The following is a 23,808-nucleotide window of genomic DNA, read 5'->3' as shown; positions in this document are numbered from 1 at the left end:
GGATGTTCATGCCATGGTGGTCATTATTGTGGCTCATGGGCACTGGGTAGGACTATTGGTTGCCCCCTCTTTTTTTATAAGCTTTTTTTATATAAGCTTGCATGGAGTCTTCTGGTACCAAATTACATTACAACCATTTGTCCTTACACCCACAGGTAAGTGTAGCCCTCACCCCACGTCAAGGAAACTTCTCTTTCAACAGATGGAGATCATCACAACTGTTCAAAATGCAGAATTATGGAGCCCAGTCCCAAAAAATACATCGACAACACACAGTATCCGTGCTTAAGGCTTGGGGATTATTCCAAAAGAGGAGTAGAGAGATTGTAAGAGGCAGAGGAGCAGAGAGTTTGCTGAGTGATTTTTGTCTCCAAGAAATGTCAGAAGCTACAGCGCATAAAGTCTCACCAGCACAACTGTCTAAACACGAGCTGAACAAGGACATCAATAGACACGTCCAAGTAGAGGGGCAAAAGCCCACAGGGCCTCAACCTTATACAAGGAGTCCCAGGCAACTAATAAACGGTGAGGGGGTCAGAAATATCCAATAACAAATGATATGCCATGAAAACATACACACAAGTCTCATTATATATGCTGACCTGGTTTTATTTAGAAAAAAAATCCCAAGTGTGTGTGTATACACTTATATACAACAACAATTAATGAAAAAGAGACCACAAATATGAAAGAAAGCAAGAAAGTATGTGGGAGAGTTTGGAGGGAGGAAAAACGATGCAATTATATTACAGTCTTAAGAAATAGAAGAAATAATTAACAAAGAAAGCGCCCTGAGTTATGTATACTATTCTCACAGTAGACTTAGATTTGTTGGAGTTAAAAAAATTAAAGAGGATAGTGTTTAAATATGTGTGTTCATAAGTAAGTACAATGGCACCTAGTTTTTTGATAGTGTGCAAGTCAATAGATTCTTTAGTCGAGCATCGGTTAATTCAGCAATTTAGTACCAGTCTGTGTAGCTTTCTCACAGAACCACCAGGGCATGGCATAATGATTGGAGATTTTGCTACAGTTTGCTTTAATTACCCCAGTTACAGACCGGCAGAGATCTGAAAATCGATCACTTTTTATGAAGTAAACTTTTGTAGGATTATCTTTCTCGTGGAATTTCAGGTTTATTACTCTTAGTTCAGGAGAGTGAAGCATCAACTTCTTAGCACGAATACACATATGGGGTGCTGAGCAAATGAACCACATGTTAGCAGTCAAATTCATGGACACTTTAGGAAAGGACGTTTGTGACACAAGCCAAAAGTTTTAAAAAGTATTTGCAACTTTTATGTTAGTACTTAGATCTAAGAAAATTTCTAAAGGGATAATTTGGTGCATACATACATTATTAATCTCCCATAAACCAGGGAGAAATGAAACAATATCAATATTGCAAAGTAGAGTAATTAAATATGGTAAAATTAAACATGAAGTATCAGGTCAGCATTTATGCCATCCTGCATGATGCAGCTTCTCAATAATAATAATGTTCACTAATGCCTCGGGTGAACCAAAGAAAAGATAAACTCTCTTCAAAATCTGCCTCTGGTCATCTGATAAGCCATGGCATGGCCACAGGTAGCCTGGCTTGGAAAGTCTTGGACTAAATGGATCATGTAGGGTGTCCTCTCATGTATTCGAAATCAAAGGAGTACATTGTACATCTTAAAGCATGTAAAACTAGGCCATGAAGAACTTTCCCACTCAGACGCCCAGTCCTCTTACATAACTGTCCTTCAGTCTAGGACAGTTCATTTGTCCTTTATCAGAAGTTTATCTGAGAACATGGCATGCTGTTTCTTCTTTCCTGGACTTCTGTAAATGGTAGCCTGTGCTCGTTTCCTGTGGATTTCTACTTTGTACTTTCAATTTTATATCACGAGGAGACTCTCTGTAAGGCCCATTTTCCCCTTTTCAAGATTATCTTTATTTGCCCTAAAATCTTTACAAAGCACTATTTGGAAAAATATCTGGAAGTGTAACAATAATCAAATAAAGAAAATAAAGGGCTATTTGGAAATCTGAGTTGTAGATTATAGAAACAGATCTATTTTAGAAGCACCAGAAGAAGTAGCATGAAAACCCCAAGAAAAATCTGAAGGCTGAAAGAGAAATTGAGACTTGAATGTTTTGCTTTGTTCTGGACTCTCATCTGCGAAGGAGAGAACCCGTGGAAGAGAAAAAACATAGTTGAGGGCATTCCTCTGTGAGATCTGGGATACTGCTTGTTGAAGTTCAGGTAGCTGTAACGAGAGACATTATGAAAGGGCTGCAGACAGGTAGTTATGGGACACTTTATAGGTCAAGGATGGTAATGAAAAATAACCACAGGCTAGACTGACGTATGACATGAACCAGAGTTTTGAAAGCATCCTTGGAACTGACTTGAATTCACCTGTCAATGAGAGGGAGAGCAAAGCTGAATGAATACATGGCTGCATCCCGGATTTCCTGCTAGTGTCAGGGAGACCTATCGCCCTATCCCTCCAGGTCTGTGGTTGGCATAGCACAGCAACAACAAAATACCAGTTGACTTCTGGGGTCCAAGGTGGCGAGGGAATTAGAATTGCAACAGAAAAAAAGAACAAAAGAAAAAGAAGAACAAATGGGAAACGTATTTATTAGCAGCCTTTCCTCGCTTCTGATACAGCCCACCGGCTTTCACTCTTCAGATGATTATTTAGAACACATTTGAGAATGATATAGCTGTATTACACACCATTTAATTAAAAATCACCTCTTTACTCAATGAAACAATGCCACTGTTGAATTGTAGCTGTAACATCTTCTTAGTGAGACATGATCAAATGGATAGTATTCAATTGCTGTCTGCTGAACCAAAAAGGAAAAAAAAATATGTAATTCGAGGGAAAGAGCGAACACATAGAATTATTGCAAGATGAGAAATGAGGAGAGGTGGGGGTTCCTGGGAAAGGGAAGGAGTGGGGAAGAAGATTCGGGCTTTCCAGTATACTTGAGTACTCTATGGAATTCCTTCCTTGCTCCAGCTTCAGGTCTGAAGTTGGGCTAGTTTTTCTCACTTTGCCCTTGCTAGTCTATGCTTTCTGCTAAGAGCAGTAGCTTTCACTGAGCAAAGCTGATGTATAATGAACTTCTGATATTTAATGTATATAATTAGATGAATTTAGGCATATGGATGTACAAGGTAGAAAACCATGGCGACAAAGTGATACCACACTGATTATTTCCCCCTTTCCTTCTGACCACCTGTAATCTCTTCTCTCCATTTTCTTGTGCTTTTGTTTATCCTACGGAACACGTGTTGGTCAACTTTCACATTGATTTCAAGAATTTTGAATAAGTCAAACGGTACCATATATCATTCATTTTGCCTTATTTCCCACATAATAATTATTTTTAGGACCATTATGCCACAGAATGCACTCTCAGATCCTTTTATCTGTGATGCGAGATGTAAGACAGAGGTAATGCTTTGCATGTCCAATTGTTCTGGTAAAGGCTGTTGGGAGAGCAGTCCTTTACAACTGAAATATCTCAGCATGTTTGTCTTTCCCAAAGATATTATGGGCTCTAATAAAGTTTTTTCCTCTGCACTTTCATATGAATAAGAAAAGGTCGACAGTTTCTATGAAAAAAAATCTGCTGGAATTTTATCTTGGAGACTGAATAATTTACAGATTTATTTAGAAAAACTTACTATCTTAACTATTTTCTTATTCATGAACACAGTAAGTATCTTTAGTTTATGTTAGGAAAGCTTTATTAGTTTTCTTTTTTCATAAATTTCATTATAAATAGCTCAAATATGATTTGAATGTTACTATGAATAGGTTTATTTTTTCCATGAACTTAATGATCATCTAATTTTATTTTAATATATAGAAGTGCAATGATTTCGAGAATTCATCTTATATTTGGCAAACTTTCAAAAGCCACTTCTCAGTTTTAGGATTTTTTTTCAAAAAAGTTTTGTGCACACACACACACACACACACACACACACACATTTCATGTCACCTGCAGATGCAGTGAATTTTATGATGTTCATCCTGAACTAAGTGACTTCAGAATGACTTTTCTTGCTTGATTATATTGGCCGTCATTTCCAGTAGAATTGAACCTAGGTGCCGAGAGTGGTCTTCCTTGTCTGGTTCTCCTCCTGCTCTTAGGGAGAAGGCTTATATTCAATCAGAGTTAGCTTGGCTGTTCCCTACAGGCCAACAGTGTCTGTTGGGTAGTGTAAAATCGGAAATAGAAACATATGTGTCTTCTACACCATGTGCGTTTATCTCCATCACTTCACTTCTGCTTTCAAACTGCACACATTTAATTCCAACACACTTACTTAAAAACTAGTTTCTTTTTTCTTGAAAGGAAACTACTATCACTTGCAACAATTGTAAGGCAGCTTTAGGATCTAATACAAAGGGAAAAAATATTACTGAATTTTAGTGGCTACTTTAATGTGGAGGCTTCTTTCAGGCCCCTTATGAGACATCTAAATGCCAATCTAAACATTTCTCCTTATGTAACCAAGTCTTCAAATGAATAGAAAAGGAATGTCCTGTTATTATTCATATTACATGTTACAAGTAACATTAAAAACCCATCTTTCATATATTCGTTATTACTTCCACAACTGAGAATCACTAGATCTTCTATGGATTTTAAAATATCTGGTTATCACCCACGCCAGAGGGCTCAGGTAGTTCTAGGCATTGGTTGTAGGTCCCCATCACTAAGATTCACTACAAAAGAACCAGAATACTTGGGTTGGGATAACCATATGTTTTTAAGTTGCCAAGGTCATTCTGATGCTTAGGAAGGGTAGTATGTCTCTGAGAGAAGATGTTTGTATGAAAGGAGGAGATGGAGGTGATAGCGAAGATTTGGGGTGGGCAGGCAGGCTTCATCCAGGTTGTCCAACCTGGAAATATCATAAACTAATTAAGATATCATGACGATTTTCTGTTTTTAGGGTTAGAATATGTGCGCCTGTTAAAGCAGTTGGATGTTTTCACAAGGACCTGGCAGAGTGCGGACTCTTCCTTTCAATTACTGCACTCATGAATTTTTCTGCTTCAAACTCACCTTTGGTTAGAAGCAATATGATCTCCTATTAACAATTAAAACCTTTAAATGTATGGTTCAAGAGTGCATTTTGACAGCATAAAGATTCATCTTCATGACCTTCTCCAGTATTTCATAAAATATGAAGTATTTGTTGAGGGAGCTTTAATATAATTGCTATTCATAAATAGTTCCAGAGAAGAGATTCACAGTGACCTTGACGGCAAGTAATCCAAGCACATTCCCATCTACGATCCACGTGCGCACATGTAAATAAACAGGAAGCATGTGAAGCTGTGGACTTGGGATTGGTTCTCCTATTTATACACTTTGCAAGCCGTCTCAGGAGTTGTTTAAATAACTTTCCTATGAGCAGCGGTCACAGTCTTCCAAGCTGTGTTGTGTCTCTTTGTTACTCTTGTCTCTTTACCACACTGGTCTCTTGACTTCATCTAGAAAAGAGAAAGAAGGAAGAGAAGAAAAAAAAAAAACACAGATCTTCCAACTCACTTTGTGGAAACACGGAGCTTGGGAAAGACCGTCAAATCTTGTTTAAATTAGGGCAGTAAAGAGAAGATAGTGGGGGAGAGTACGTTATAAGCCACTACTTGAGGAACTGATGGGGTTAGGCCTTGCTGGTGAGAGGTTTCTTTTTCCACAATGGGCCCTTCAGCCCCATAGGGACAGTTTCTAATCTCTCCCGTAGGCCACCTCCCAGAAAGTCTCCACTCTCCGCCCTTGGCCCTCCTCCCGGCCTTCTCCCTTGGCCAGCCAACAGGGTGGGCGGGGTGGCCTCTCCAGCCTGGCCTTCCTGGGCTCCGGAGTCTGGCAGAGCTCGGGACAACTACCCCAGCGTCTGGACTCCAAGGCTCACTCACTGGCTGCCTGCGCTGTCAGGTTCTGGAGCTCCTGGACGCAGCGGTTTACTGCTCTGGGCTAGAAGAGTAAACTCGTTGGTGTGCGGAGCTGGACAGCGGGACCTAGGAGGGTTCACAGTCTGCAGTCCCACGGGTAGCTCTGGACAGCGCCCTTGCCGGTCGCTACTCCTCAGGGGAGCCTTCTCAGAATGGAGCATTTTCCTTCAGGCCGTAGGGACCGCAGCAGCAGCTGCAGACCCCACCTGGCCCCGGGGATGCGGGCTGCTCCATCCGCATCGCCAGCGCGGCCGGAGCCGTCGGGGATCCCGGTGTCCGCGGCTTTTCTGCGGCCACCTGGCCTGTTCCTGCGATCGGCCACCAGCGCGGGTCGCGGAGGATGCGCTCCGGGCCCGGGGCTGGATAGGGCGCTGGGGACCGTGGGCTGCGGCTACCCGCGGACCCCCAAGTGCGCCCGCTGTCGCAATCATGGCGTGGTGTCGGCGCTCAAGGGCCACAAGCGCTTCTGCCGCTGGCGGGACTGCGCGTGTGCCAAGTGCACTTTGATCGCAGAGCGCCAGCGCGTCATGGCCGCGCAGGTGGCGCTGCGCAGGCAGCAGGCGCAGGAGGAGAGCGAGGCTCGTGGTCTGCACCGGCTCCTGTACCCGGGGCCGTCGGGGTCCGGGGCTCTGGCGTCGGGGGGCGGCGGCAGGAACGAGAGTCCCCAGGCCACGCGCAGGCCTGAGGCTACGGCTGTGTTGGGAGCGGGTGCTTCAAGGCATCCCAGCAGCCGGGCGGTCCCATCTTTCGAGGTTTTCCAGCAAGACTATGCCGAGGGAAAGCAGGGTGAGTCCTGTTTGGTTTGCTTCTCGTGGGAGAAAATGACGGGTCTGGAAGGATGCTTTGAAATGAGCAGCAGTTCCCTAAAGGTGGGCAGAAAGTTGTTTTAAATAAGCGATGAAGTTCAGGGATGCGGATCTACAATCCACAGGGCAGCTAGGCATAGGTACCCAGCTTTCACAAAGCCAAAGAGCTGTTTGTCCCCCTTTGATAGAGAGAAAGAGAATGAAAGAGTGAAATGTGGGCGATCACAGCCGCAGGCTCGCCCTGGGAATGGATTTAGGCGCAGTCTGCTTCGACTTTGTATGGGCAGAACTTAAGCGGGTATTGAGAGAAAACTTTAGCGAGTGTGCTTACACTCTTTCCATTGGTAGAAACCACTGTGAGTCTTCTGCTCTTGCACGGTAAACCGTTGACTGTGGTTGTGAAGTTCTTTGCTTTTGGGACAAAGTTTTGCCACCAGCTGAACTTAGAAACTGAAATTGCTAACCCTCATTTTAATTCTTTAAGTACAATTCCCAAAGGAGTGGAAAGTTTTAGGGACTGCAGTTTAGTTTCCATTGGAAATAAGTTTAAGCCTTCCAGATAGCAAAACCATTGGCAGGAATGTCAATTTACAGCCGGGGAGATCTCTGAGGTTGTAGTATTGCTGTGTACTTTCTGACAGCAAAGTTAAGGTCTGGGTCTGTGCATAAAAGGACCCCGAGTTAACTTTTCTTGTAATGTTAATGTCATTATGTTTCCATGAATTTCACAACCCCCAACAAGGCCGATGAGCAGGAAACATCTCGCCTTAATCTTTAATCATTTTGTTAAAGATTCAAACAAGTTGTATCACACGAAGTTACGAGATAACTTGGTGGTAAGTTATAAATTAGAAAGTTTCTTTGGTTGTGCAAATTACAGATCTTAGCAAAACAGGGTGTACTTTCGAAAGAAGATTGTCTCTGCGTCAAAACTTAGCGTCCACTTACGTCAGCTTTGGACACATGCGGTGGTTTATTTCAATAGACCAATAGACCTTGAGTGTTTCTCATGGACAGTCGAGGGAGACGGAGGAGAAACACTAAGAGAAGCAAATGCTGGCCTTCCTTCAGCTATGCTGGTAATGAGATTTGGCTGGCGGTATGGATTTATGTAAATCTTTGGTATTAAAGAGTTCATCTTACAGGCCTAATGATTTTATTAGATTATTCTGCCACGAATGACTCACCTACAAAAAAAAAAGTCTGTATTTCAAAGGCTTTTTCATTGGCTTTCTAAATGGAGTACCCCCTCCTACACAACATGCACAAACTATGGTAAGACATTGTATTGAACTTATTCATTCGCAAAACAAAGACCTACAGTGATTTAGAGGTGAATAGCCTTTCCCCATGTAAGAGAACCCTTATGTTCAAAAGAAGGAAGGCTGTCGGTATCTACAACTCCAACAACACATAAACTAAATCTCCAGGAGTACAGAGGACAGAGATGAAGGGCGTGATACCAAGCATTTAAAAGGAACCTTATTTTCCGAATAGTCTCATACAGGCAGTATTTCTTGCCTTTCCCCACTTTGTGTCTGTTTTGAGGCAGGCATTTCACATTATATCTCAGGATGATTCGGAACTAAGTAGGCCAGGCTGCCCTCAAGCTCTTGGCCATCTTCTTGCCTCGGACTCCTGAGTACTGGGGTCACAGGTGGGATCCCTCACGCACAGCTTGCAGCCAGTATTTCTTTACAGGTATTTGTCCCGAGGTTCAACTTCAAAGAAAAAAAAAAACTATTTTTAGAAAACATGGAAGAAATGTAATTTTGATACTTCAGGTGTTTCAGGGTCAATACTCAATGAATAAGAGAACAATGGGAATTTATTTCTGTGTGACAAATGCCATTTGAAGAGTTTTTATATTATCTAAAGTTGAAAATAGCAGTGTACAAGCTTACAAAATTCACAACTCTCCTTTAGTCTAATATTTGGAGTACGGCCAGCATACTGACAGTTATGGGGCTGAACTGGTCGTGATTTACATTTTACATGGACAATAGAATTTTATGGACAGTGTTTAGGACTTTCTACAAGGTGCAGGAAAACAACAAAGAATATTACAGATTGCCATTGCTCATGTTATCATTAAAAATGGCATAGAGACGGAGAGTTGGGGAGAAGTACTCCTGAAAGTCTTGGACAGTTTTACCTTTTCAGAGTTAGGGTGTGCAAATGACAAGAGGAGAGGAAAAGGCAGATAGCATTATTTTGAATATGTATGTGTGTGTGTGTGTGTGTGTGTGTGTGTAGATTGTTATTACTTTCCTGGTATTAGCTTGCCAGTATAGAACTGAAATATTCTTGTTTCATTGTCATACTCAAAATGTTGACATTGAAAAAAAATCAGAGTTTTTAATAAAATGATTTTTAATTGCTCTTAATAATGCAATGGGGGTTGTAATAAGTACTAAATGTCTAATACATTGTTTCTACAAGGTCCATGCAGATTGAGGTCATGAAGTTTGAGGCTTTCTATTAGGAGCAATTGGTTTAAAAATCTGTTCTTAACAGTTTGTGTAGACTGAAATAGAAAATTAATCATTTACCAAGAGTTATGAAAAAATACCATGTATCATTATTATCTCTCCCATAAAACGAAGTACTTAAGTCACATGCAATTTGAGCTGGACGCCCCAGGAACATCACTGCTTTAGTTTGAAAATATTTTACAGTTTGAAAATAATTTACCTAATTTTATTAGGTCACCCTGAAGACACCTGGTCTTGTCTGAATTGACACCAGCAGTTTAGTTCCCCACATTGCTTAGGCTACTTAATTAGAATTAGAATTGTCAATGTTAAAATCATTCATTGAAACTTAGTACTAGGACTCATCTAAAGCTACCTGGTTAACTTAGTTTTTTTTTTTTTTAATACAGAGTCTTTGTGGGGGAGGTAAGAGCATCACTTAAGCAAAAGTAAAACTTGAACATTTTGGGAAATTTCTAATTCCAAGATGGTGTCACATCGACACATTTGGGTAACAACAAACTCTCCTCTTTTGATCCCTAAATGTTAAGGGATTTTGGTACTTATTGAATAACCTTGAACAATCTTGAAATGCTTGAGAAGCAGCATTCTCTTCTGTTCCAGCACATGTTAGTTAGTTCTGATTTATCTTTAAAATGTGGCTTTCGTGATAATGTTTGTGGGTGAGTAAAATCGCTATATATATATATATATATATATATATATATATATATATATATATATATATTAAGAGTGAGTGAACTATTTCATCCTTCACCGTCTTTGAGCGGCAAATTTTTCATCTGTCTCATTATTTTTGTTTTTGTTTTTTCTTCTTCTGCAGAACCAAAAGAGAAGAACTGCGAGTCATGCCAGAGTAGACATGAAGAACTGGTCTCCAACACCCATCACCATACTCTGGGATCTTCTCCTAATGGTAAGAATACCACGCAGAAAAGGGGCTTCCTGTCATCTATTTCAGAACACCCAGACAAACCCAATATAATCCTGTCTCCTTGCCCCACGGAGCAATCAGGAGGAGAAGACAGTCCCAGGTCTTTCTCTTCCTCTGACCTGGAATCAGGGAATGAAAGCGAATGGGCCAGAGACCTCATCGCGACCAGAGCCAGCCTTTCCAAGGTGACCTCAAGACCACGCGACCCTCTCGGAATTCTCACCAGAATTTTTCCAGGTTACAGGCGTAGCCGCCTAGAAGGCATCCTACAGTTCTGCAAGGGAGATGTCGTCCAAGCTATCGAACAGATCTTAAATGGGAAAGAACATAAACCAGACTGCAGGGACCCAGCACACGCAGACTTGGATAACACAGCCTTTCAGAGAGCTTCGGATTTTGCTCTCGCTGGCATTGACTTTGGGACTCTAAGTAATAAATCAGCTCTCTCTCCTCTTGAAGCCGCATCTGCTGCTTATGGAGGAGATTCAAGTCTCTACAGTTTCAATCCTAGACTAGCTTTCAGCCCACTGCGCCTGGCATATTCTCCAGGAAGAGCGCTGTCTGGGTTTGTGTCGCCATACCTAACGCCTGGACTGGTTCCAGCGTTGCCTTTTCGGCCAGCTTTGGATTATGCCTTTCCAGGGATGATTAGGGAGCCTTCCCACCTTCAAGGCAAGCACTTAGTAACTGGTGGTAGACTGTATTTCAGGCCCAATCAGGAACATCTGTAACATATCAACTCTACCATTCCGTGGTGTTTCTGGAATCGTAACACCCCCCTCAAACTATTAACGTTCTTCAATGAGTATATGTGTGGCTTACCAGCTTTAAATGCTATTTTCAAGCAATGTGTAGACTTTAGACTTGAAGACTTCTTTAGCATTTATTAAATCAAAGAATCATTTGAACATTATATGTGCCTTGAATAAACATATTTCAGGAAATAATTTTATTGTAAACTAATGAATTTCCTTCATAAATTATCGTTCCTAATAAAGCCATACCTGCTTTTATTTTAGTGTAGGGTTAGACTTATAGTTGCAAAGATTTGTAAAAAGCAATTCATTTGGTAAAAAAGGAGCCAAGAGGGGTCATTAAAAACTGAGTTTAGTTCTAACTATGTGGTTATTATTCTAAAACAACTCCCTCTCCCTCTCCATGTCTTCCTCCTCCTCCTCCTCCTCCCCCATCCCACCACAGATGACCCGAAATTATTCCAAGTATTTAAAACTATTTTATTTGCATATAAATGATCAGGAGTAAGGAAACCCAATAAATTTGAATATATTATTTTTGAAATGTCTGACTTTTCACTCTCTAGCTACTGTTTGTAAAAAGGAAAATGTTTTCGAACAATTCTCTTCAAAGTTAACATTATAAATACACAAAGTACTCTTGGGTTATAAAAAACAAGAGCCTGCCCTCTTCTGGCCACTATCACAAACGGCAACTCAGTTCTGAGGAAATTAGAAAAACCTGGCTGCTAACACGTTTACTATTTTGGGTCACTTTGCACTCAATTTTCATGGTGTGAAATAGGTTTCTGTTGAAGATGCTTTTAATTTTTGAGTACCTTATGTTTGTATCTAGGGACAATAGTCCTTTTGATTTGTTTTAGATAATGGCATGTTACCCATTCTCAAAGGTAAAGGTAATTTTATTTACTATTTTTTAATAAGAAAATTGAAATATCTGCTCAGACAAATATCTACTAATTTTGTATAAAGTGTATTTAATGCATTGAGGAGAGACAACATTTCCCAAGGGCAGTAACTGCCTTTAACATTTAGAGGTCTTGCGGAGTCTTTAGACATACATCTCCCTCTTCACCTAGAGCTTTGGAAAGCCAGCCAATAAGCTGCTCCTTTCAGTCACTGGGAAGCCCCCGAAAAACTGCTCACAAAACCCCTGTGCAAAGTTTTCCTTGTGTGCCATTGTTTTTAAAAGGACAAGGGCTGCATTGTTATTGTGAGGAGGAGTGAAAACCCAGATGTGGTGGGAATTGGAGATATCTCAATCTGAGCAGCAAGAATCACTAGAAATGTCTTTACTTATATTTATGTTTCAGTGTCTTTCCCATGGAGCTGATAAGTTTTCAGAGTATATTTTACCTACAGATATCATAACGCACTACTGGAGAGTCTCTGGTGCTAATTTAGAATGCAGATTTATCTAATGATTTGCATTAGTTTTAATGGTACAGGGTGTGAGCAAAAGTCCTGGAAAATTTAAAGGGATGCAACCTCATTTTTTTTTTTGGATACAAAACAATATCAAGAAACCTTTCAGACTCAGAGTCTAAATCACTCAATTCTTGGAAACTAATTGCTATGCAGTCAACACACTTTGAAGGAAGAATGATTTTACATGGTGGATCTTTCAACCAAATAATTCTACAAAATGGCCTATTGACTGACATACAATTTTGAGTAGAGTTTCCTGAGGTTCTGTGTCTCCTAAATATTATTTTCATCAGGATTCTTGGTGACCCTTGAGGTGTTTTTATTGCATGAATCTATGTATTACCTTCTATTTTTGAGATATACTAGATCCTAAAGATCAATTACAGAGTATGATGTAAAGAAAGTTACAGTAAATGGCAAAGAACTGGATTCTTCATAAAGATAACATAGTAATATGTACATACTAATTTAAGAATACAAACATGAAGTTAATTTCCATGATGCTTCATATAGTAAATACCCTTAAAAAGACTCTTAAGAGCTAAATGACTTTATAAAACATGCAATTCTTCCAATTTCTATCTAGACAATGAATAAACTGAAGCTCAGTTTTGGTACTACCAATAGCAAAGGCAATAGTATGAGTCACTAGGAGGGGTTTTCTACTTCAGAATGTAGGGTGTGAGGAAGGATTCAAGTCTGCTATGTTCCTTCACAGCTTTGTGTGGTGTTTGAAACAAAATAGTACTTTTTCATTTACTTAAATAAAAGTATAAGATTAGGAATTGAGTCATCTCCTTTATTAAGCAAGTACTTTGTATCATGCACTGAGCTAGGTGTGAGGGAGATATATGATTAAGAGATTAGAGACAGCCTCAAGTTTCTCATAGTCTGTTTTCCCACATGTATTAAGAACAGTCAACCAATCAGCTAAGGTTGGCACCATTTGGCAATGTTGGTATGTCAATGAGTTCTTTATAATCCTGACATTTATGCCTATAAGATACCGTGGCACCTAATCAACTAGTCAGAGGTTAGGAAAATGATGGTTGCACACTGTAGATCCAAACTGAACTGTCTCTGCTCCATGTGGTGTAGAAGACAGAGGTGTTGATGATTCTATGGAAAGAATTCAGAAGGACAAAAGGAGGAGCTTTTTCACAGTTAGTGATTACCTAATGTGGCATAATGTTTCCATTGAGATTACTACATAGAAAATATCAGAGGCCGAGTTGGTGGGGTTTTACCTTACTGCCTCAGTATTGGGATGAAATCATTTGCCAGCTATTCAGAAACATGGGAACGATTTGTTAAAAAAAATGAATGAACAAGTTCCAATTCCAAGACCACAATAATGAAAGTGGGCAGGCATTATTTGTCAATAAAATAAAACACTGTTCATGACAAATATTTCTGTGTGAAAACCTCCTCACAGAATGCGAAAAAGTAAGAGACAGGACACGGTGTGGTTAACAAGGGATTCAGTGTGGAGTTAATGTGAGACACACATGGTCCAGAAATAAAAGGACTCAGGTCATAGGAGAGCACTGGAGATGGATTGTTTATGATGTACGCAGCCATATGTCTTCCTAAAAGGATTGTTTGCTTTACTGATGAGATGAGTATTGGGATGGGCAAGTTACTTAGACTCTGGGCGCCTGCTGCTTCTCAGTAAAACAAGGATAATAATATCTAACCTGCGCGATTCATGGAGATGAGAAGGAGCCTGAATAGACGGCAGAGAACAGTGATGCTTATATCCTGGTATTAAGTAAACAACTCTCACTGTTACTGCTTTGTATTAAGATATTATCTTTGCCCCCTGGTGGCAGTCGCTCAACACAGAGCACTGTAATTGCATTTAATCCACTTAGTGAACGTAGAACCAAAGAGCACTTATTACCTGTGAATATCCAGGCTTAGTTCCAGGCTTCCTGTTTGGTTTACATGCCATGGTGAGCCACACTTTCATAACATGCAATTGTGTGTGTGTGTGCTTAGGAATCTTTTAAGGGCTTAAGGAAGTGACCAACACAACTGCAGCTCTGTGTTTGTACTAGCTTTAATTGATCAAGATTTGGTTAGAAAGAGAGAGCATTCTCCCAGCACAAAGGAGAATCTTGGAAATAAACATCTTGTTGGAGGAAGCTGGCAAATCTGAGAATGATTCACTGATTGGCTAGAGTATGGTGTGGATGGACAAGTGGGAACTTTCAGAAAGTTTAGGAAGTCTAGTATGTCTCCCCTTGACAGGGCTTTCAAGTGGGTGTGGTAGAAAAGTCTATGTGGAAGCAGAGACTGAGCAGCTGTGAGCTCTCTGGGTCAGTGAAGTTAGCCGAAGGAAAGCAACATGGAGTCAGGGAAAAGGAAGGCAATCTAGAAACACATGTGGATACCCAAACTTGATGACTCTTGTTTTTCCTATCCCTGACAAATCTCGCCCATAATTCTATAGACGGCTGGGTCAGTTTTCACTCTGAATGAAATGGAAAAGGGGGTTCTGGGAAATGTAGTACCTCATTTAACTGAACTTAGCACCGCCCAGTCTAGTGTAGTCCTGGCCAACACAGTTTTCATAATTAGTCATTCCAATTAATGGCTGCAAACAAAACATCTTGCACACAAAGCTGAGGTAACGACACTCTTGATGACAAAATATCTTGTTGGAGGAAACTGGCAAATCTGAGAATTCTCTTCTCTCCCAAAGTGGATACACCTTATCCACCTTCGGGAGGTGCTCATTTCTCTTTCATCTAGCCACATCTGCATTTAAATATCTTATACAACGAACCCGGAGATACAGTTAGCCAATATTATTACTGTTTTTGTTAGAATAGGTACTGTACAAGAGGAAATTGCTATACAAGGATGATTCCTGATTACAATGGTTCTTATACTGCTCCAGCTTCAGGACTGGCCCAACATAGGAGGCATCCAGTGGCAGATGTGGAGTTTTGATTCTTAATCTTTTCCCCAGGCTAGTGATATGTTAATTTCTTGAGATACTTGGTGATGACAGCTAGTTGTGGCTCCCAAGTCTGCCTCAAATGCTCTATACCAAGCAAGCAGTACTCAACAGTGCACAGTTTTGCTAAACTATTAGGTTTAGTATTTTAAGTGTCAGATATATATTAGATTTATGATATTTACAACATATGTTGGGTTTGTTGTGATATAGTTTCATTGTAAGTCAAAGAACATCAGTACACACACACACACACACACACACACACACACACACACACGTACACACATGGATTTGCACCTATACACGCTAACAGGCACACACACAGTTTCTTTAAAGTAAGAAAGTAACAAGCACTGCTGTCTGCTATAAACTGAACTATAACTGCTCATGGGGTAATAGATTACACCTATAACTTCTTTCATTTCTTTCTTTGTTTCCTGCTGGTGCCATAACAGTGGTTGCTTTCTATAGCAAGTGACCCAAATCCTCATTTCTGAAGAGTCTGTACAACTGCCTGTTTCACCTACATAAGATTTTTGCCACTCTCCACTAACTTATATAACAAAATATTGGAAGAGCGAGTAACTCTCTTGAGGACCTTGTTCCTGTGGTTTCACTGCTGTTTGAAATGGTCTATGGTAGTCTCTAATTCCAGGAAAATACTGTATTTTCTTAAGGCACAATTTCTCTTTTAGGAAGTAATACCTAAAAACCAACAGAAGTTGGTTTAATACCTAAAAGCCTAAAGTTGCAAAGAAAAGAAAAGTTTTGGGGAGCAATTTGAAAAACGTCATTTCCATGATTCTCAGACGCATGGATCTTGAGTTGAGAAAAAACATCTCTGTGTATTTACATGGATTTAGAGCCTATCGTACACGTAGAAAGCTACTATTCCAGCCCTAAAGATGCTCTCACCAGCTGGAACCATAATAGAGCTTTCCAAAGGCCATTTCACAATTTTACTAGGCCAGCTGTTTCTGCATGAGGAGAACAGGACAGTTCAGTGAGATCCATGGGCATAAACCCAATATTTGATATAATATGAGTTTCTTTGTCACATGTGATGTTGTATATAATACTGTGATAGTGGTTTTTGTCAGAAATTTCAAAGAAAAGAAATGTAAAAGGCAAAACCATACAAGTAAAAGGTTCCCCTCCCCCAGTGAGAACAAGTGCTGTTTCCTCAGTGATGAAAATGGTCCAATTCAATCAACCTGCCACCAGGTGGCTGGCTGGTTTCCTTGGGAAATGATGCCATGTCTGGAGTTTAGTGTTGATGTCTACTCAGCCAAATTGGCCTTCGTGAATGGAAGTTCATGTCACTTGTAGAGCATAAGCTCCATCTCTGCTTCCACGAACTTTTTCTTGACACAAATAATAGGTCGTGTTGTACATGGTTATTAAAATGGTACTTTTCAGAGGTTGCTCTTTGCTGAAGCTTTATGCGGGACAGTACACCAATATATCTGTGCTCATATGTTTCTGTGCTCATATATATCTGTAGAGAAGTCTTTCCACAAACCTTTTTTTTTTTTTACTAGATCTAATCTCATTCTTGTCCAAGGTCCTTATGAGCCAACCACACTGTTGTCCATTATGACTCACTCCAGATATATGTCACTATCAATCTCTCCTTCAGGATTACCACTGGAGTGATGAATCTTAGAACAACGCTTCAAGGTCATTCCTATAGCGCAGCTGAAAGTGCAGTCAAAAGCTCCAGACTGCCACCATCTTAGAACGAAGATCAAAGTCTTTCTTTATTCTGTTGTCATTCACAACTCCACACAAGAGAGGGCACAATGGGTAGGCAGAGGGACCATGGGGATTTGATCAAGTGTTTTTGCAATGTAACTTATGCACAACACTAAGAATTAAGATAACAATGTTAGATAAGCATCTTTCTCAGAGGGGGCGGTAGGAGCAAGTGATGAATAACAGCTGTTATATAGAAAGCTTAACAAAGAAATAGAAATGAATTAAGCACGGTATATATTTAAGCCCTTGTTCCCTACAACCAGGGCAGATGTTATTCAATGCAGATCAAAATCAATGTCCATTGTGTATCTAAAAACAGTAGTACAATCCAGGGATAAATAGGTACCATGCCACTAAATTTTCTAATAAAATGATTCACATTAAGGAAATGTTATCTGGGAGGCCTCACTCTCTCTGACAAGTGGACAGAGGGTAGGGTAGAAAGGAGGTAGGAAGAGAAGGAGGAGGGGAGGGAGAGAGAACTGAGATTGGAGGGAGAGAGAACTGAGATTGGTATGTGAAATAAAAAAGATTTTTTTAAAGAAAATGTTATCTATAGGTGTAAGAATGTTTGATAAATTTCAATGGCAATTTAAAATTAGCATTTTATAGAACCAGGGATAGAAACTATGAATAAGTTCAGCTATAAGTGGCAGAAGTTTAAATTCATTTTTACTAGATTCCAAAATTTATAATTATTGAATAGTTACCATGTACCTTTCTTTGTTTTGGAAATATATGAATATACAAAGCATTTATCCTGTTTTAAAGGGGAGACATTGAGGTACAGAGGGAGTAAAGAACCTGCTATTGATGCAGAGTATCTGTGAACTGAACTTGAGACCTGAGCTGTGTCTGTTTCAATTGTAGGCTCCTATACACTCTGGATCTGCCTCATGTTAGAGAAGACTCTTAGGACATCGTTCTCAGGTTTGAGCATCTATCATGGTTTCAGCCATCACATCTATGTTCTTGGTAGTAAGAGAGAAGATACGATAAGTAGAAAGCTGTGATGTTAATCATGCACACATCTCCAAGGGAGAAATAGGTCTTAGGTAGGCCTATTTCATTTCAATGTGCTCATTTCAATGGTTCAAATTATTGAACCATCATGGAGCTCAAATTGCCAAACTGATGCCACTAAATGGGTTTGGACAGAATGGACATCTAATTCTTTCATGACAACAAGAGCTGGTAATAGAATTTACTTAGATGCTATCAAAATCAGGGAAAGCAAACTATTTCAAAAATATCCTGCAGAAATTTGTTCATGTTTTAGTGGTCAAGGCACTATCACATGACAGTATAATTGTAGGACAGCTATGTGCTTTCATTGAATGAATATGCACCTTAGGTAATATTACAAAGAAATGGCTGCAGATTAAGTAGATAAGACATTGCTTCTACCATAAATGAAAACTCCAATATTTGATACAACAAATATCCTCTTTGGTGCTATCTCTAAATAGAAATGATGATGCAAGCAAGAAGATTATGATTACTTGCTGCTTCAACTGAAAAGTATACTAGAGTGCTAGCCAACGTAGTACAACATAAATCGATGAAAGACAGCAACACTTGCTGAAAAATGTTAAACAGATTAAGGTCTGCACATATTAAGGTTTAAAAAATTGAGAAGAGATGATGAAAGTGTTATAGATAAGAAGAAAATTAAAATTAAAAAATAGCTGGCTAAAAACCACACCCACACCCTCCCACACACAGTAGAATTCCTTGGTGTGAACAATAGATAATTTTAAAAAACATGATAAATGGAAGATCACATTCCATTCACAGATACTGTAAGATGCTTAGGGTAAGTTGTTTCTTCCCTTCACCATCCTTACCCCACCTTCCAACGTCCATATTCTCACAAAGTTAGCTCCAGATGCTTGGGCCTCTGTACCACCATTTTTCATGAGGCACCCTTACTGGGTAAGCCGCTCCTTTCCCTTTGTCATCCCTCCTTTCCCAGAGCCCTCATCCGCAATCATCTGCACACCCACAGGCCTAGCTTCTTACCCCAGCCCAAGAACCAGGTTTGCTGGGTCAGTGCTTCTTCCCTTTCCCATCCTTCCACCCAACCTTTGCCATCTTGGCACCCACAGGCTTAGCTTCTGATTCATGGCTCCATCTTTGACTGGTGAGACACTCATTTTGTCTCCCATCTTTTAATTTGCCTGCTGCCACCTCAACATTCACAGGTCTAAGTCCCAACCCATAGTTTCATAGTCATCAACTTTACCTGGTCTAAATCTGGTCACACAGCTCCTACGTTTGTTCAACCTAAGGTAGGAAAGATTCTCACACAAGACACATAACAAAAGAAAGAAGTTTACATGCCCATATCAAGTAACAAAAACTAAAACAATATAAATCACCAAGACAGTCTGTCTACTCTCAAACTTAGGGTCTTCTTGCTGTCTTATCTAATGTGAACTACTTTGAAGATCCCAAGACAAAATTTAAAAGAATAATCATAAATTTTTATCAAGTCAAGGAATTTAAAGAAGACACAATCACCTCATTGAACTCCAAGAGAATAGAAATTAACACAATAATTTAGGATTTGAAAACAGAATTCAATAAAAAGGTAGAAACATTGAGGAGAACACTTGCTAAAATGAGGAGGGAATTGAAAAACTCAATATCCCAATTAGAAAACTCATGGAAAAGCCTTACAAGTAGAATGAGTCAACTAGGTGATAGAATACCAGGACTCAAAGACAAAGTAGAAGGTCTAGACAAAACATGCAAAGACTATGAAAAAATTCAAAGCACAGGAAAGGAACATGTAAGAAATATGAGATGCCTTCGAAATATAGGCACAGATGAGGGAAAAAATTCCAGGTCTATGATAAAACAAGATCATTGAGAAGACCATAGAATAAAGCTTCCCTAAACTAACAAATGACATGCCCATGTAGCTTCAAGAAGCACACAGAGTACCAACTAGACAAGAGCAGTAAAAGAATTCCCTATGGCATATCATAGTTAAAATAATAAATATACAGAACACAGATAGTGTATTGAAATCTACAAGAGAAAAATACAACTCATACATAAAGAACCTCCATCAGAATAACAGTTTATTTCTCAATGGAAACTCTGAAAGCCAGAAGAACTTGGAGAAATACGCTCCACATACTGAAAGACAGTGATGCCAACCTATAATGCTTTATCCAGCAAAAACTATCTGCCATAGTTGAGAAAGAAAACCTTTCTTTAATAGAAACAGCCTAAAAAATTCATATCCAACAATAATAACGAAAAACTTAAACAGAATACTAGAAACAATACTTGGAACTGAAGAGAGAAATAAGTACAGCCAAGAGACCCCAGAAAGAAAGCAAAGCTATAATTATGAAATAAAAAGCATAAATAAGTGCTAAAAACAACACAAATTACAACAAAACGACCACAATCTATAAACAGTAACTTTAAATATTAAATGCCTCAATTCTCCAATAAGAAAGATGTTGGTTAGCTGAACAGATGAAGAAACAAAATCCATGAGGAAACAAAGATGGTGGCGGTTGCCACGCACAGGTTGCAGAGCCCCGAGGAGTCTGAGAGACACATGGAGGATCAGAGGGCTGATGCTGTGGCAGATAAGGAGTCTGCAGGGCCCACAATAGCTCAGGAAAAAATAAAAATAAAAAGGCAAGTCTTATGGGAAGATGCTTTTAACATGCTGACTCACGAAATTGGAAGGAGAGATTAACAGAGCCATGTACAGAAAAGGATTAATCTATATCCTTCGCTGCCTTGTCTCAGCCCGCGGAATGCAAACAAAAAAGTCATTGCTGATGAGCCTTGGAGTTTCTGGCACCGACCACAGAGAGATGTGCAGCTTTCCGGAATTTCTGCAGAAACAGGTCATTGCTTTTGATTTTCAAAAAGACTGAATATTTGAAAGAGACAGGATTGATTCTTAAGTGTTTGAATTTTCAGACTGTGGAAATTTAGAATTTGAAATGTTTACGCTGCAAGGTTGAAATTCCTGTACGATCTTAGGGATGATAATAAAGCAAAGATTATGACTTAATGGTGGAAAAAATTAAAAGAAATGAAGCCCATTTTCTGTTGTCAATAAGTAACCCACATTAGTTTAAAGATAAGCACCATTGTATAGTGAAAGGTATTTCAAGTGGGATCAAGAGGCAAGCAGGCACTGGCAACATAATGCCTGACAAAACAGGCATCAACTAAAACTAATCAGAAGAGACAAGAAGGGCATTTCATTTGAAATAAGGGATCAATTAATCAAGAAAATATTATGATACTAGGCAATACTAAGTCTGGCTCACCCCATTTCATAAAAAGCATAAAATCACAAACAGGAATAGTAGCTTATAAACCACTCTATGCTCCCTAATAGATAGGTTACCTGAACATAAAATAAACAGATAAACTTTAAAATCAATGACAGCTAACATCAAATGGACCTAGAAGATATCAACAGAATATTCTACACAGCACCATATACAAGCTTTTCTTAAAAAGGCCACATGATAGGACACAGAAAAAATCTTAAAAAAATACAGAAATTAAAATAATTCCACATATCTTATCCAACCATTATGAAACAAAATTTAAAACAACTGCAAGCAAACTCTTATAAGTGTACATACTCAAGGAGATTAAAAAAGTCTCTATAGAATGAGGACTGAGTCAAAGAAGTAACTAAAGAATGTATTCTTAAAACTAAATAAACATGAAAATACAGTGCAACAAAACCTTTAAGACATGCTAAAAGGCGTCCTAAGAGGGGAGTTTACAGCCCTAAGTAACTACATTAAAAAAAAAGAAAACAGAAAGAGAATAAATAACCAACTTAAGGACAGAAGTCAAGAATTTCCTGAAAAGAGGAAAGAAACTGAATCCAAACCCAGCAGACAGAGAGAAACAATAAAAGTAAAAACATAAATGACTGAAATAGGAACAAATAAAACAGCACAAAGAGAAAATAAATCCATGAGAAGATTCTTTGTGAAGATCAACAAGATTAACACAAATACTGGCCTTTACCAAGGGCTAGAGAATCATTACAGAGAGGCCTACAAAAGAATTCTACCATTTGTAGAACAGATACAGCTCCAGGCACCCCAGTTTCTTTGTAAGGAAAGGTTCTAAATGCCATGTTGTCACTGAAGCTTTAACACTAAAGTGCACTCTTACTGGTCTATTAGTTTCATTTCGGCAACTTGCTGCTGTCCAAAACTGAGGGATACAAAGAACACCAAAGACCGAAATGGGAAGAGTTCCTACCTACCATTGCTTCTATACAAGAAGACTGGTAACCGGCTGGCCATGTAGGATAGTGAAGAAGTGACATTTGTTACTTCTAAGTAGTAGGAAGAGAAGTTTTGGAATGTAATACAACACATCAAAATAATCCTATTTCAAAAATTTTTAATTCTGTTTTTTGAGATTATAATTGCATTACTTCCCCTTCCCTTTCCTCCCTCCAAATTCTCCTGTCCTCCTTGCTCTTTCAAATTCATCTCCTCCTATTTCAATGTTTTATTTCATATATATATGAAATACACACACACACATATGTGTGTTTATGGGTATGTATTCCTAAATATATAAATACAACCTTTATATATATACATGTATATATATATATATGTGTATATATATATATATATACAGCCCATTCTGTATAATATTACTTGTATGTATGTTTTCAAAGCTGATTATTTAGTATTGGATAATCAATTGGTGTATTCTTCCCTGGGGAATACTATTTCTCCCATTTTTTAGCATTCATTAGTCACCTGAAACTTTTTGTAAGAATGCAACCTTCTGGTCTTTTACCCTTCCAGTTGAACCTGTCTATTGGTTGTGTCCTTATTTGCCTCATATTTAGGAAGCCATGTTGGTGAGGTTTCATGGGTGTGACTTTTGGCATTCAAAATCTTAAATTCCAGATTTTAACTTTTTCAAAGCAATGTTCCTTCCTTTGTTCGTTCGTTCCCTCCATTCTTCTTTTCTTTCTTTCATACAAAAGTACCTCTCAGTTAATCACTCCTAGAGAATACATTCAGTAAGTTTGGTAATCAGATTTCCTTACTGTAATGAGATACCTGACTTAATTCATTTTTTTCACCAGAGTTTATTTTGGCTTGCGGCTTAAGGGATTATAGCCTGAGATCATCAGGCCGCTTGTTTTGGTCCTCTGACTGGGGTGCTACTATGAGATGGTGTCTTCTTTATGTGACAGGGAGTTGCGTGTTAATACATTAGATCTGAAAATATACTTTCCTAAGCAAGACCTCCACAATGACAACATCCCTTAACACTCCAGTGTGGATGGGGAAATCTTAACAAGTTTCCAGTCCTAGACAGAAGGCTAAGGCTGCAGGCAATTAATAGCTGCTAAAAGAGGGAGAATCAGTTCTTTATAGGGGTTAGCCAATTGGGTTATATGGGTTAACCCAATCCTAAATGATTATCCTTAAGTATTACTACATAAAAACAGTGCTAAGTTGACTCAGCAGGTTGTATTTACACATAAGCATGTGCATGAGCATGTATACACATGTACACATGAGAGAGAGAGAAATAACAATAAAGAAGAGATTATAACATTGAGAAGAAATAGAAGGGCACAGGAATATTTGGAGGGAGAGAGAGTGTGTTTGAAATTATGTAAATACAATACTTGTGTATAAAAT

At 39.1% G+C, this 23,808-nt stretch overlaps 1 protein-coding gene across 2 annotated transcripts; it reads left to right on the top strand.

Annotated features, from left to right (window-relative positions):
- The first annotated feature begins 5,859 nt into the window (after positions 1-5,859).
- Positions 5,860-11,512, top strand: Dmrta1 (DMRT like family A1). Of its 2 annotated transcripts, XM_048453063.3 has the most exons (3): positions 5,860-6,764; positions 10,103-10,195; positions 10,295-11,512. In XM_048453063.3, exons 1-3 carry the CDS (start codon positions 6,131-6,133, stop codon positions 10,942-10,944), a joined length of 1,377 nt encoding a protein of 458 aa, XP_048309020.2. In that variant the 5' UTR covers positions 5,860-6,130; the 3' UTR covers positions 10,945-11,512. The 2 variants fall into 2 exon arrangements, with proteins under 2 accessions (XP_048309020.2, XP_048309019.2); XM_048453062.3 differs by having other exon boundaries at positions 5,863-6,764; positions 10,103-11,512.
- The last annotated feature ends 12,296 nt before the right edge of the window (positions 11,513-23,808 follow it).

This window comes from Myodes glareolus, chromosome 3 (assembly GCF_982192425.1).
Source record: "Myodes glareolus chromosome 3, mMyoGla1.1, whole genome shotgun sequence".
Taxonomy (NCBI): domain Eukaryota; kingdom Metazoa; phylum Chordata; class Mammalia; order Rodentia; family Cricetidae; genus Myodes; species Myodes glareolus.
This window is presented reverse-complemented; position numbering and strand designations above follow the sequence as displayed.